Source organism: Strix aluco, chromosome 17, assembly GCF_031877795.1.
Source record: "Strix aluco isolate bStrAlu1 chromosome 17, bStrAlu1.hap1, whole genome shotgun sequence".
NCBI lineage: Eukaryota > Metazoa > Chordata > Aves > Strigiformes > Strigidae > Strix > Strix aluco.
The window spans coordinates 9,267,643-9,282,474 of record NC_133947.1 but is presented as its reverse complement, the minus strand read 5'-3'; the positions used below and the strand labels follow the sequence as shown (position 1 = coordinate 9,282,474).

General features: G+C 45.7%; 1 protein-coding gene and 1 long non-coding RNA gene across 5 annotated transcripts in view; one reads left to right on the top strand and one right to left on the bottom strand.

Annotated features, from left to right (window-relative positions):
* Positions 1 to 905: 905 nt before the first annotated feature.
* On the top strand, positions 906 to 3,252 carry CEBPB (CCAAT enhancer binding protein beta). The gene has a single exon (XM_074843210.1). It carries the CDS (start codon positions 1,181 to 1,183, stop codon positions 2,165 to 2,167), a length of 987 nt encoding a protein of 328 aa, XP_074699311.1. The 5' UTR covers positions 906 to 1,180; the 3' UTR covers positions 2,168 to 3,252.
* Positions 3,253 to 12,129: 8,877 nt separating this feature from the next.
* Positions 12,130 to 14,832, bottom strand: part of LOC141931277 (uncharacterized) — a 146,422-nt gene continuing 143,719 nt past the window's right edge. For 3 of the 4 annotated variants that reach the window (XR_012625536.1, XR_012625535.1, XR_012625537.1), the window contains one exon: positions 13,657 to 14,679. This is a non-coding gene — a long non-coding RNA (uncharacterized LOC141931277). Of the gene's footprint in view, positions 13,636 to 13,656; positions 14,680 to 14,832 lie in introns of those variants that run through there. The other variant, XR_012625538.1, reaches the window with a different exon arrangement.

Below are 14,832 nucleotides of genomic sequence, written 5' to 3'. Positions count from 1 at the left end.
CTTCCCAAACTTACCCTGCGATTCTAAAAACATTTGGATTCCATGTTTCTATGCAGGTCTCTCTCTTTCCTTCTGCATCACGTTACATACGGTCCCCTTTGGTTTCAGCGCCCAGATTCCCTATCGCTTGTGTACCCTGACAGTTGCACCACATCGTGTAAAGTCAATACACCTAGACAAACTTTAAGGCCACCCTCCCTGCAGGAGGGGATGGGAGGGGAGCTCTGGGCTGGCTCTCAGCCGCGAGAAGGGAGCCTGGAGCCCGCCGGGCCCCGCGCCGAGGCCGCTTCACTCGCTCGCTGGCTGTCCGGTGGCCGCAGGGACACGTCTGCCGGCCACTGGGATTTACTCAAGCGAGCACGGGACGGGGATAACGGGATCTGTCTCCTGCCTGCAGCTTTTCCCCCGCCTCGCCAAAAGGACTTGGAAAAATCCCTCCTGCCTCGACTTCCCCAAGGGCAAAGCGGGGCCCAGGCGGGATCTGCGCCCACCTCCGCACGGCGCCGGCAGCCCCTCGCACCGACACCCCCCCGGGCGCGACGGACGGGGCCCAGGCTGCCGCGGGCCGGCACACGCGTGTCCCCGCGGCCCCCCGGGTCCGAGCGGTGCCAGCCCCGCCGCGGCCAGCTCCGGCCCTCCCTCCCCTCCCCTCCCCGCACCTGCGGGGCCCCGCCGCCCGCTCCGCTCCCCTCCCCTCCCCTCCCCTCCCCTCCCCTCCCTCCTCCCGGCGAAGCCCCGCGCTTCTCGCCGCCGGCCCGGCGGGGCACCGCACCGGCACACCCGCCCCCGGTGCCTCCTCCGGGGCCGGGGCCAGCAGTTACCGAGCGTGCAGCGTGGCAGGCGGCCAGCGGTGACGCGCCTGTTGCTATGGGATCCACCGCCCCTATAAATAACTGAGGAAAGGAACTTTCCTAAGTCAGAGACTTGAGGACACGGGCCCCAGAACCAGATGGTCCGGAGGAGACGCGCCAGCTCCCGCCGCAGCACCCGGAGCGGTGAAGCCCCGCCGTGCCGCCGGCCCTGATCCAGCCCGGGGGGGGCAGCGCCGCCGGGGGCCGTGCCCAGCGCCAGGGACTGAGGCAGGGTCTGGAGCCCCCCACCCCGACGGCGGCAGCTTGATCCTCTGCCGGGGGGGCCCCCCCTGCGTCGTCTTCTCCTCCCCGCATCCCCCTTTGCTTTCATGCAACGCCTGGTGGCCTGGGACGCAGCATGCCTCCCCATCCAGCCGCCCGCCTTTAAATCCATGGAAGTGGCTAATTTCTATTACGAGGCGGACTGTCTGGCTGCTCTCAACAAGCTGCACCCGCGGGCGGCCGGGGGCCGCTCCATGACCGAGCTCACCGTCGGGGACCACGAGAGAGCCATCGACTTCAGCCCCTACCTGGACCCCTTAGCATCCCAGCAGCCGGCGCAGCCGCCTCCCCCCGCAGCAGCAGCAGGGGGCAACTTTGAGCCTCCCTGCAGCAGCGGCGGCGGCCAAGATTTCCTTTCCGATCTCTTCGCCGAGGACTATAAAGGCAGCGGCGGGAGCAAGAAGCCCGACTACACCTACATCAGCCTCGCCCGGCACAGCCACCCCTGCGCCAGCCAGAGCCACAAGCCGGGGGGGCTGCCGGGCTGCTTCCCGCCCCAGATCGTGGAAACCAAAGTGGAGCCGGTCTTCGAGACCCTGGACTCTTGTAAAGGGCCCCGTAAGGAAGAAGGGGGAGCCGGGCCGGGACCGGGGGGCATGTCCTCCCCCTACGGCAGCACCGTGCGCTCCTACCTGGGTTACCAGTCGGTGCCGAGCGGCAGCAGCGGAAACCTGTCCACCTCGTCCTCCTCCAGCCCCCCCGGCACCCCCAACCCCTCCGAGTCCTCCAAGTCCGCCGCCGGCGGCGGGGGCTACTCCGCCCCCCCGGCGGGCAAGAACAAGCCCAAGAAGTGCGTGGACAAGCACAGCGACGAGTACAAGCTCCGCCGGGAGAGGAACAACATCGCGGTGCGCAAGAGCCGCGACAAAGCGAAAATGCGCAACCTGGAGACGCAGCACAAAGTCTTGGAACTGACGGCCGAGAACGAGCGGCTGCAGAAGAAGGTGGAGCAGCTCTCCCGGGAGCTGAGCACCCTCAGGAACTTGTTCAAACAGCTGCCCGAGCCCCTGCTCGCCTCCTCGCCTCGCTGCTGACCCCCGGCCGGGCCGCGGGGCGAGCGGAGCCGGCGGCTCCGTGCCCCGCTCAGCGCGGGGAGAGCCCGGGGGGCGGGTTGGTTGGCTGGTTTTAAATCGGTTTTTTGGTTTTGTTTTGGTTTTTTTTTTTTTGGTCTTTATTTACATGTTGGCGGAAGGCCCCGCCGCCGCGCGGGGAGCGCACCGGGGGCCGGGGGCTGTCGGCGGGGCGGCGCGGTGGAGCGCGGTGGGGCCGGCGGCCCCGGCCCCGGCCCCGGCCCCGGGCGGGCTCTGCAGGCTGCTGGGCGCTGGGGTTATTTAAAAGAGCGAGAGGAGAACAAGGGCAAAGTGATGCAATCCTTTAAGCATGGCTGGGAATGCTGTGTACATGATGCAATCTCGTGTAACTGTCAGTCATGAATTGAGTAATCTGTTAAAGATGTTCCTACAGTTTTTTTTATTATAAAGAATAATCTATTTCTATAAGAAAATACATATGTATATTTTGGGATCTATGCATTCTTGCTACATTTGAAGCATTAATGAACAATTTTAATAAACTTTATGACTAGGTTAAAAAAAGTAGCTTGTTTTATTTTGAAGGCACGTTTAAAGTTAGCTGAAAGGCAGGGTTGAAAATCTAGCTGAATCTGGCTCAATGCTGCAATCAGGGATCAGGATTTTTGTTGGTCTGTTGGCTTTCTCTGACTCAGAGAAAGGAAAAAAAAAAACAAAAAACAAAAACCCCAAGAGAAACCCAGCAAAGAGCAGAGCTGGAAGCTTCAGCCACTTCTTGTTGCCTCATTTTTATTTCCTCTAATCACTTGCTTTAGCTGCCGCTTGGGTGTTGTTTGGGGAGGAGGTGTTTGTGTTGGGGTTTTTTTGCACTTCTTGCTGTTCTGAACGTGTAGAGCGAGATGTGCTATCCAAACCATGACCAGTCTTTGGCAAAGTAACACCAAGTCTGAAGTGGGAGGGAGGAAGAAAAAGTAAGGGAGGAATCTTGAAATGAGTTTGTGTTTTTTTCTTTATTGAGTTTCTATTCTCTAAGTTATGATTCAGCATTTCTTATGTTTGTAGTTTACAGGAATAAACATGAGAAAGTAGCATTTCTGTTGGATGTCGATAATTTCGGTCATTGCTCAGGAAGCTCTCATGAAACCCGGCCAGGTGAGAGGCATGTGAACAACTCCCTTATCTTTTCTCTTGAGACATGTTTCTAAAAACTGTAGACAGAGTTTCTCTGATGAGAGGTGTTTGTTTCTGTGTGCATGCGTGTTTGCTGGGGGCAAGCGACAGATAAGGGAGGGGGGGTGCCAGAGGGGGAGGAAGTTCATAGCAGGCCATAACTTTATTTCGGAGAGAACTAAGGCTCTGCCAGCCGATGGAACAAGCCAGCCTTGCCAGGCTCCCAGGCAGGGTTACTGCCCTGCTGCAGGCTGCTGTCTCGAGGTCTGTAAGAAGTTAACAGTCTCAAGCTGGTTATGTGGAGGGAGTTGGGCAAATGATCGGGTCTTACTCAGCATTTTCCATTTTCCTGTTAGGCCAAATTTAAGCATTAAGTTTTTAGATCCAGATTCCCAGTGCCCCAGAAAAGAAACTCCTTAATTGTCTATGCTCTGTTTGACAGCTGAGCACAGAAGGGATTTTCACTATAAAGATAGTGGACTTGAACTTGCTGCTATACATTCCAATGCAAACAGACTGCAGAAAGACACATCTTCAGTTTGTTGCTTATTTCTAGTGTTTCTATAAGCAAAGCATGTTTTCTCCTGAAAGAACTGTTTTGCTTTTTCTTGACCCTTGAGATCATAGCCTCCTGCGGGTGAATCTCCCAGAGCTCTTACTGACATTTGTTACGCGTTCCCTGCTCCCACAATGCATCCATAGCTCCTGCTAGGAGCTGTGCAGTAGTAGGTAGTAGTGTGTTAGTCCTGATACAGATTTCACCCATTTGCTTTTTAATTTGTACAGTGCAGTTAAGTTGTTTTTATGAGACCCTAAGAATAGATTTTCTTGGGTGAGCTAGCTCCTGCACCAGCATGACTCAAGTTCTTGCAGGCAAGATAGACGTTAGATCTTGTCTTGACTGTCCCTCGTGACGATGATTACTCCAGCCTCCTGTGGCTGTTTATTCTACTATTCTTCTAGTTACGAAACTTATCCACATGGTTAGATCCTATTTTCTTGTTGTGCTGTAGGCCATGTAATGTTACCCAAACTTACAAGCAGTGTTCCCAGTCAGAGCCGAGTGCTGCTGAGGGTGGAATTGCTGGAGGACCGAAGATGTCCTCAGATACATTTCTTTCTTTATTTCTTTATAAATGACAAAGCTTGCAACAAAATTCAGTTTGTGGGGGCTGGAAGGCAGGGTAGATTGAAAGATAAGATGTACTGAAGGTATTTATATTTGTTTAAATAATAGTCCAGTTTTGGAGATAGAGCTCTATCAGGCATGAATGAGCTAATCCCCGTCCTTAAACTTTGCCTGCCACAGTTCGGGAGAGCCAGTGCGGTGTTGCTGCAATTTGAAGAATGATGTCTAAATTACTGCTGTATTCCAATGTATCTCTTAATTAGGATTACAGGTTTTTCGTTCAGGAGGAAACTTGTGCAGCAATGAGTTTTTGTCAGAAAGATGCAGTTACAGACAGGAAAATTGAGGACGTAAATGCCCCAATTTTACACTAGTCTCAGAAGGAATCCGTGAAAGAGTTGGAAAGAGAATTCCTGAACCCTGCATTCTTAATCTTGTATTACCCACATAACTTACATTTTAGGAGCTTTGTAGCACTATTAAATGTTTGGAGGTCATGAAATACCCTGCTTTATAAACAAGCATATGAAAAAGCCCCTGTAATTAAAAATTTCCTAAAAAAAATAGGCTGGAAAAAAATAGTTTGGAAATTAATTTGAAAAATCTCCAAGCACTAAAGTAGACAAAAGATTCCAAATACCTTTTCTAATCACAGTGGGGGAATTGGAAAATCCCTGTCCAAACAGTGGCTCAGCTCCAAATATTGATATAGTTTCCCATTACAAATAAGATTCTGTTGACTGAAAGCAGTACTTGGTACATCTCGGCTGTCTTCTACCAGGGTCTCTTGAGCTTCTTTCCTAAAGCGACTCAGTACAGCTTGTGGTGGGACTTTGCAGTCTGTATGCAGGCAAAGCACGCAGAGAAGTGAAGGCACTTACTCCAGTGTCTGTTTTGAATTTTATGGAAGTTTATAACCAGCATTTCGTTTGGGCTTTTTTTCTTTCTCGTTCAAATTATTTATTACATTGACTGATTCATACAGGTCTTTCTCATTACTACTCAAATAACAGTTTCTTCCTATGTAGAAATAAGTCTGTAAGATCAAATCCCTAGCACTGACATCCCCTTTCCAAAGTGTCTAGTGCTGTTTTATCACTTGCTAGGTGTTTGAATTCAGTTGTGCTTACTTCTGCAAAAGGAATCATATGTATCATTTTAAAATAATATATTTAAAATACAATTATAATTTTGTTAGTAGTTCTTCTATCTATTAATAGAAATTATTAGTCTCTGCTTATCTGCCCAAAGCATGTCTAGTCCCTAGACACTGTGGTGTTGCTTTCACACTTTTCCCACTGCCTTCCCTTAGTGACTCTTGGAAGATGCAGGAAAATTTTCACTTCTTTCTATACTAATACTTGTTTCTCCTCTATCAAATCACCCAAATTGCACACATGCACCAAAGGGTTATTGGGCGGGAGACTTGATCACATTTGGTAACAGTATGGTTTTTTCCTCACTGAAATGCTGCAATAGCCTTCAGATATCGAAATTACAACTTGAAAAAAGCTTTGTGCACAATGTTTACCTTTACAGTTTCATTGCTAGAACAACTGTCATTGATGTGGATGTGTATAAAAATATGAAGTTACTCTCATACTAGCTAGTTTTCAAGCAATGTTTCATTAGCTGTGATCAGAATAAAAGTCAATGCAACTCAGTATCTGCTTTAATAAAGAGAAAAAATGTATATGAGGCCAAATTACACATCTTCTTTTGTTATTTATAGTGATACTGCTTACGATACGATAAGCATTGTCTTGAATTTTCCTGTCATTCACACTGACACAAAGCACCACCAAACTGGAATGGCAGGGTTCTGCATTCAGTTTGTACTGGGTATAGATGATTATATGGTGGAGGGGGGGTAATGACGAATTTGGTTCTAACTCTTTTTTGCTACCGATTGCTAATGCAAAAAAAATTTATTACTACTCTCCTGAGTGTCGTCCTTTGTTATGTTTAAGTCTACACGAATGCTTAACAGTCAGAATTTTAGGGCAAACCTCATAGACTGATGTGAAGTGTAAAGAAAAATTTAAACCTATGCATGTTTGTTGAAAGGGTCCTAATACATTGATCAGGAAATCTAAACAAAACTAGGAATATAGTTAACTGCTCCCAAGGAAGCAATTCCGTTCAAATTCTGAACCCTTTTTTTAATCAATCAATAAAGTAAAACTAAAACCATGTGGCCAAAACTGTACCTTAAATATGTAAGGGAATTAATTCTCTTTTGAGAGATACTCACTGAACAGACAAGTGAAATCATTAAAAGAATGAAGTTCTATTTAACTCTGCTGGGACCCAAAACATAGTCTGAGAGTTTAATCTTTGCAACATAAAGTGAAACTTTGGTAGAAACTCTACATTTTGATAATATTCTGAGGTTTTCTGAGGTTCCTGATTTTTTCACATGTGAACTGAGGTTGTTTTACCCCAGCCTGGACAGATGAGCAGCACACTCTATGTTGAGTATGTAAACACCTAAAAAAGATTAGATACAGCCTTGGATTGACAGCAGGATCACGTGAAATTTATGGTGTGGTGTTAGCCCGATGCAAAACTACGTAAAACTCCAAGAGAGTTTCTCTTTGAGATGATTCTGGAAGCAGCAGTGTGGCCACCGGGCACACCACCCCTGGGGTTTGATGCCAGCACACCAGTCCTGGGGAGCTGCAGTCAAGCACAGCTCTCAGCTTCAGCACAGCCGTAATTCTGATATGCTCAGTTTGATCTATTGGAAACTCTACTGGAAACCAAAATGTCTTTTGTGATCATTTTCCCACCTGCGAAATTGTTTGAATGTTTTGTTTTGAATAAGAGGCTTTCGTCCTCTCCTAGAAATGGTGGTGGTTAGATCTGCCTGGGTGTGAAAAACAATAGGTCTGGAATTCAAAACAAGGATAAATGGGTTAATAGTTGCTGAAGCTAATTGATTTGCGTTTAGAATAGGGACACATTTAGTTCCAAACTTTCTAACTGGTTGCCACAATTTCACAGAGCAGCACCAAATTTAACCCTCATTTGTTTTAAAATTTTCACAAATTTCTGTATTTACTATTAAAATGATTTGAACAATAAATAATAATAAATTTCAGTAATATTCTCTAGCTAATTAAAAGCTAAGGAAGACTTCGATCTACATCCAGTTTTCACCTTGCCCTGTCCTATCTGCTCTTGCCTCTGAGACTCCTGTATCCCACATTACATAGCTATCAAAGCACTTTCTCAGAGTTCAGGGTATTTAAACCTCAGTCTCATAATTTCATACAATTTTCAGAATAAATCGTCTAAAAACTCACACATTCCCTCTCTAAGGCTCACGGTAGAAGTGCTGGCTCGGTCAGCAGACCTGGTTTTGATGACTTGAATGCAGACACCTCTGCACATCGTGCCAGTCAGAGTAAAGAACTGGATTTATGATAGAGGCTACAAGACGCTATGGTCCCTGTCCCCATCCAAACCAAGAGCAACGGCTTGTTTGTTTTCTATAAATACCCTGGGTTTGCTAGTACATTGCAACAGCAGTTCATTAAGCCTGTGGTAAGTAGCTCATTGATGTTGCCTAGAAATTACGGTAATAGGAATCAGTCTCCTTCAAACAATGCAAAAATCTCTCTAATGCCTCATCCACTGTATTCCCCTCCTCCGTTCGCTCAGCTGGGATCTGGGTCCACAAAAGTTTTGTGATATATTTTCTATAAGCGAGCGGAGGAGCTTTGGGTTTAGAAATGAATGTCATGGTGACACGATGGGAAAATATTTCTGTGCAACATGATGAAACAATTACTTGGCTGAAGTAATTCAGGAAGGGAATCACAAGAACAAGAGAAAGTGCCTGGAGCCGGTTTGAGAAGCAGAAGGAGAGCAGTGGTGGCTGGCTAGCAGAAACATTGTTTTGCTTATTTCCCCAGCCTCTGCCATCTAGACAATAACTCGGAGGTGGATGTTTCTGACAGTGATTTGCCACACTTCTCTGAGCCTAGGTGTCTTATTTGAAACAATGAAATACAGTTTCTGTCTCTGTTTTTTTTTTTTTTTTTTTTAATACAAAAGGCCAGAAAAGGAACCTAGAATGTAATTTATTAAGATACTTAAGCGTGTCTAACATTTAAATGTACAAGGGGCAGAATAAAATCTGTGGGACAACTTGGCACAACAAGATGAGTAGAATTACAAAAAAAAAGGAGTAATTATCAAGGAGTTTGGTTGCTTAAAGGAATGCAAGCTGGACCACAGCCACTTATGCTTAACTTCATCACACAAGCCAGCTTTGTGCCAGCTCTGTGAAGAAAGACAACTTCCGAGCAGCACTGCTTTCTTGCTGATGAGTTATTGATGACCACTCACGGTGGTAGAAAATATTTTTATGCTTAAAGTTAAGAGTAGTGCTGATTGTTGGGTTGAAGACCTGAAGGAGTGGAAGTCAAGGCGGAAGACCTTTATGTATGACTTCAGCTGTTGGGTGCACAGTATCCTTAACCACTTTCAAAGCAAATTACGTAGCTGGCAGAGTTAATGAGTGCAGAACACTGATAGAAATTAAGATGCAAAGGATAAATACTGAGCTTTGAAACAAAAGATACAGTTCCTGGTCCTCGCTCTTTCACCAGTTTATCATATATCTTTAGGTTATCAGCCCCTAAACATAATAGAAGCTGTATGCACATATGTGCCTCTCTAGTTATAAGTGCAGTTGCCATAGCTGCAGGCATATTTGCCTATTATATATTTAGATCCTGATCTTACATATGTGCTTCATTTTATACATGTAGCTGTAGTGATTTCAGTGGAACTATTATTACTTGCATGAGTAATGATAAATGCATAGATCTGTATTTACATGGATGTATTTACATGGATCTGTATATACATGGATTTGAGATCACAGTGTCTCTGGGAAAATTTTTGTGCCTTGCTCAGTTTTACAGCACATGCCCTAGCAAATTTTGAGCACTTTAATTTCATGTGTTTTCAAATTTGAGAGAGCTACCCATGCACGTGGGCTGATTTGTCTGTCTCTTCCTGTACAAAAGGGAGATGACAGTGGCTTCAGCATTTTTGCATTTCCCAGGAGAAAAAAACAACACAGCAAAACATCTGACAAGTGAGATACTGCCTGTGCTCTAACAGCTATCGTTGGGTACCAATTCAGCAAAGTACTTGAGTGTATGTTCTGTCTGAGTGGAAGCAAAACAATGCTGAACACAAGCTTTAAAGTTTTGGATGTGCCAAGCGCTCTGCTGAAACATATCCTTCCAGAGCCTCGGCTGCAGCTGCCTGGCCTCTGGATTACTGCTGTGAGGCAGCTGTGGCATGGGCATAAGTCCTGGGAAAGAAAACATGATAGAAAACCTGGATGTCCAGAAAGATGGTGAATGAGATGCACTCAGAGAGGCCAAAAGGAATCCTTGTTTCTCCTACCGTACTGAAGGAGCCCATCCAGTTTGTGTGCTGGCCAGGTCTGGCAAGCCGCTGTTTCAGAGCATGGTGTTAGTACCTGGCGGCTGATCAAAGGGTTCTTAAGCAATAACCCACTCCACATCAGCAAGAGCTGCTGCCAAGACCCATGGACTTCTTGGGCTGGAAGACAACTGATAAAGCAGATGCTGAGAAAAGCAATGATTCCTGCATTGGGCAATCTGAGTGCTACTCATGGCTACTAGAAAATGTTATTTTTATTTTAGTTCTGCACTTGCACAAGCCAGTTTCGCTAAAGGCTCACAGTGACATGGCATTTGTACGGGGCTTGCTTTTTTTTTTGTTTTGTTTTTGTTTTTGTTTTTTTTGCAAAGCATTTTATTTAGATGAACAGATGCTCCCACTTTGCAGGGGAAAACCACTACTCCTTGGTAGTTCTTCCTCTGTCAATAACAAATATGGGTTGATCGCACCTTTCTCCAGAATCAGCTGCTGTGGATTTTGGCTTGTGAAGGATGAGGCACTCAGAATAAATGGGAATGATGCACTCAAACCCCCTGCAATACAGTCCTGTTCCTGGCTGTAGGGGATACAGTTCACAAGCAAGGCTGACAGATGGGAAAGGGTTTGGCAAAAAGGACAAGAAGGCAGGTCTCCATGTGCTGAAGAGGCCTGAAAAGAAGGAAGTGATATCAAACATGGTTCTGGGAAGGCTATTGCAAGCTGTGGCAGTGATGGGAACTGTTTCCAGCAGACAGGCTAGGGGCAATGAACTATTTTCCCACTGACCTCATGGTAACATGAAGTGAAAATTCCACTCTAGTGTTTTCTGCCAAGTCCTTAAAGGCAAAACCTTAGCAAATGGCTCCTGCATTAATTCACTAGCAGGTGCTCTTCTGCACGAGCCCTGCAAGAGCTTTATTACCAGAGGTACACTAACTATTAAACAGCCATCAGCTTAACCTGGTATTTACTGTAGGACTGTGCCTTTTTATTGCGCAGAGGGAGGGAACTCCCTGCTCAGCCCTCCAGGTGGTCCCTTCAGGGCAGGGTTGAGGCACATTGGTGAGAAGGGGTGGGGTTGGGTGGGAGAGGCTTTCATTGCTGCCCTACCTGTTCTGGGCATAAATTGAAATGATCAGTCTCTAAATCCTGCCAATTAGGCATGCTTTACTGGCATTAGAGCCAGTTTACTATGATAGGTAAAACTAAATTGTTTCTCTTTTTTTAAAAAAAGAGGCAAAATCCTGCTGTAACACATTTAACTCCCAGAGCTGGGGTAGCAGGGGCAGCAGTGCACTCTGTAGGGCACCTGAGCCAGCCCAGGCAGGCAGGAGCAGGGCAGCACACTGCAACACCGCACAGCTCAGGCACAAATGCCTCCTAACGCCTTTGTGTACCCCCTTCCCACAGTGACTGTCTGTTGGGGACCCCGTGGAGTAGGGCTGGGGGATGCAGTCTGTAGCCCCCAGAGCACCCTCTCCTCTGCAATAACTCCACTTTAGCATTCAAGGTAGCATTAGATGTGGGAAAAAAAAAATTAGTGGTAGCCCTTTTCTAGGAGTCACCTGCCAACAAAGCTCCACCCACCTGGGAGAGCAAAATGAGATGCTTTTACAAGACTATGAAACTCCTAATCAAGGTAGTCCCTGTGCTCTCAAGTCAGCACCTTCCTAATCTGATCAACAGATTCCTATAATGAAGAGGCAACATGGACCTCTCGGGTCTATTGCTTCTTGCTTTCTGCAGACTGAGGCAGACATTGTTCTATTTTTTGCACACTGCTCCCACTCTGAGGGTTATCTTGGTTGCTATAAAGGCCAGAAATGATTGGGTTGGTTTTCTTCCTCAAAGAAAAGTTATCTTTGCAGCATGTGTTTCTGCCTGTGAAAATACAGGTGTACCATGCAAAAGCACAAGCTGGCTTCATCCTCAGCTGCATTTAAAGAAGAGGGAGAGGACCATCTCCCAACAGCCCTATATTCCCTCCTATATTCCCATCCTCACCACTGACATACTTAGTCTCTGCTGGTCCAACATAAGCATTTCTGATATCAGCATTTCAGACCTTTGCCACCCTCACGTGCTTCGAAACAGCCTTTATTCTGAGAAGGGTTTGTCACTGGCATTTGGGTATGTGGAAGGGTTTTTTAGGAAGTGGACAAATGGGAAAATTAATTATCCACATAAAAAAACATTTCATATTGCGTAAAGCTCGCCTGTGAGGAGCACTGCCTTTCACTCTTTTATGTCCTGGGAACTCGGACCGAGTCAGCCTCCTGCATCCACAGCTTGTCAAGATCCATGGGTCTTCGTAATCAAATCACTCTTGTGCACAAATCTAGGGCAGAAAAGCCCACCTATTACAAGCTTCTTCACAAATGCAGTACTAGGTTCTTCCCTCCTCCACCTACCACCATGTCTTGAGAGGAGAAGAGAGGTGAATGCCCTCTCTCAGCTAATTTGTGCTCTCCTCCAGCCTCCCCCCGAGGATTAAACATTAGCTAGGGATCTCAGGAGGGCTCCGGCCACACTACACAGCCGAGTAAGGCGGTGGGACCTGGCATGGTGCAGTAGGGTGCTGCACTAGTTCTGTGCTAAATGTTAAGCCCAGATGAGCACTTTCAGCCTCTGCTGCAGAGACTCTGCCCCGTTTTAATTAGGTAGGAGTGATAACCTAGTGATTCTGGAGAAAGGAAAGCAAAGTCCTGTATCTGGCATCGCTGCAAACTTGTTTCAGGATCTGGGGCAAGTTACTTCACCTTTCTTTGCTTCAGTTCTTTTATCTGCAGATAGATACTTCCTGGATGTGTCTCAGGTATTATTTGTTTAAAGAACTGTGAAATATGAGATATGAGACCTTGACAATACTATATATTAATTATTTAAAGTTTACATTAAAAGCTAAAAATATCAATGAATTCAGAAGGGAAAGTCTTCTGGTGAAAATGACTGGAAGCACAACTGTCCCTCACTCCAAACACTTCCCAGGCAGTAACATGACCACATCGAGTTTGGCTCATTATATATGTAAAATAGGCAGATGCTATTAGAAAGTAATTTTTTTCACCCTGTGAGTAGAGAAGCCTATCCCTCATGATGAAATCCTCTGCAGGGGCCATATTTTTATCATGCCTCATACTTCTCAAGGTATTTGAAATCACCCGCAAAGTTGGATGCTGTCTTCCCTTTTCTCCCCTTGAATCTGAGCTTTGCCTTCACAGAATTTCAGTAAGTCCTCAGCATTTTCCTTTCAAATTCCCTTCCCTTTGACAGTATGCAATTCCTGATTTTGGTGGGTATCATCGCAGTTTTATTAAGTATGTAATAACACGCTGTTCTGGGACATGTCATGATCATAAACTGTCCATGTAATTAGGCCTGACTCGTCAATCAACATGGAAAAGGACTGAATGGAGTTCTTAAAAGCACCTTTAAGAGGCTGATGGAAATGTTTAAAGAAAAAAGAAATTAGCAGTGTTTTGTATTGTTAAGTATTTTGCAGAGCAGAAAATTAATTAGCACTGGAGAGAACACACTCTTCTGGAATGCCCATGTGTGGCCCATTATATCCCGTTCTGCCCTCTGAGTCATCCCTTCACAGCCACTGATTCCGTGCGAACAGGAGCAGTCACAGTGGGATCAGGTTTAGTGACTTACTCCTGTGAGTAAGCAGCCATAGAGGGAAATTTCCCCTTGAGCAGCGGCCAGGGTACCATTGGCAAAAGGTGGTGAAATAACTTTTCTAGGAAAAAAAAAAATCACATTTTTGCATGTTATTATTTTTACTTTTTTACTTTTCACTTTACGAATTTTATTATTTTAGATGAAATGCTAAAAATGTGTCTGCAGTAAGCTATATAAATCAGAAGTCTGTACGTATCCCAGACTGATGATCTGAGACATCTCTGGCACTTATTCTTGGGGTCTTCCTGCATGGGGGAAATTGTCCCCGTGAAGAAAATGCACATTTCCAACATCTAAGTGAAACAGAAATAAGAAAATAGTTCCTGGTGTGCTTAAGCCCTGAAACTGCACAAGCAAGTTAACTAAGGCCAAATCCAGCTCTCTCCAAGTCTAGGTGAAAGGTCATCCATGAATTAGGAAGCAAATTATTGAGTTACCAGCATTGTAGCAACAGAATAAACTCTCACCAACTGATTGACTAAGACAGTGGGATATCACCCCTAGCTATTGGCAACTACCCTCTCTTCATTAACCTTCATTAAGGTGGTCATCTCCAAACCAAACAAATGCACAGTTCAGTTACTAATATAAAAGACATCAATTAGATTTATATAAGAGTATTGCTAAATATTAAATAATAAAGGCTGCTACCAAACAACAGCAGGAAGATTCATCGCCCTACAATGTTTGCTTCTCAAACAGACAAAGCCTGGCAGTTTTTGGGAAATTACACCTTGACTGGTGACAACACGTGCTCTCTGCATTTGATGTGGGGGAGAGGGGGTACTGCTGGCATACTCTGTCTGTCTAAATCTGACAGCAAGGCTAAGGTTGGCACTTAACTGCATGAATCACCAACTACTGAAATTTAAAAGCTTGCATATGCAAATCACTAATTAAAGATATTAGCATAGTCAGTTACCCAAACTGTAATCTTAATCGTATCTCCAAGTTAGGCATGCAATCACACACCCATTTTGCAGATTTGCATTTGTGAGCATGGTTTCCCGAGAGCTAGGTCCAGAAACTAGTCTAATAATGAATTTTTCCTCACGTAGTTCCAGGAAGGGAAGAGTGAAAGTACGGTGAGTGGCTTCCTCTCCTGAAAAGTAATGAGGAATTATACAAAATCAGGAACTGATGTGGACAGCTGAATGACAACTGAGAGGGCTAGTTGGTGAGTTATGCACGCTCTCCTTTAATCTAATGCCCATCTTTGTGACTCCTTTGACCCAAACAACATGGATTTCCCTCT

Coding starts and splice junctions, on each gene's coding strand:
- CEBPB (XM_074843210.1), top strand. CDS start 1,181: ATGCAACGCCTGGTGGCCTGGGACGCAGCATGCCTCCCCATCCAGCCG.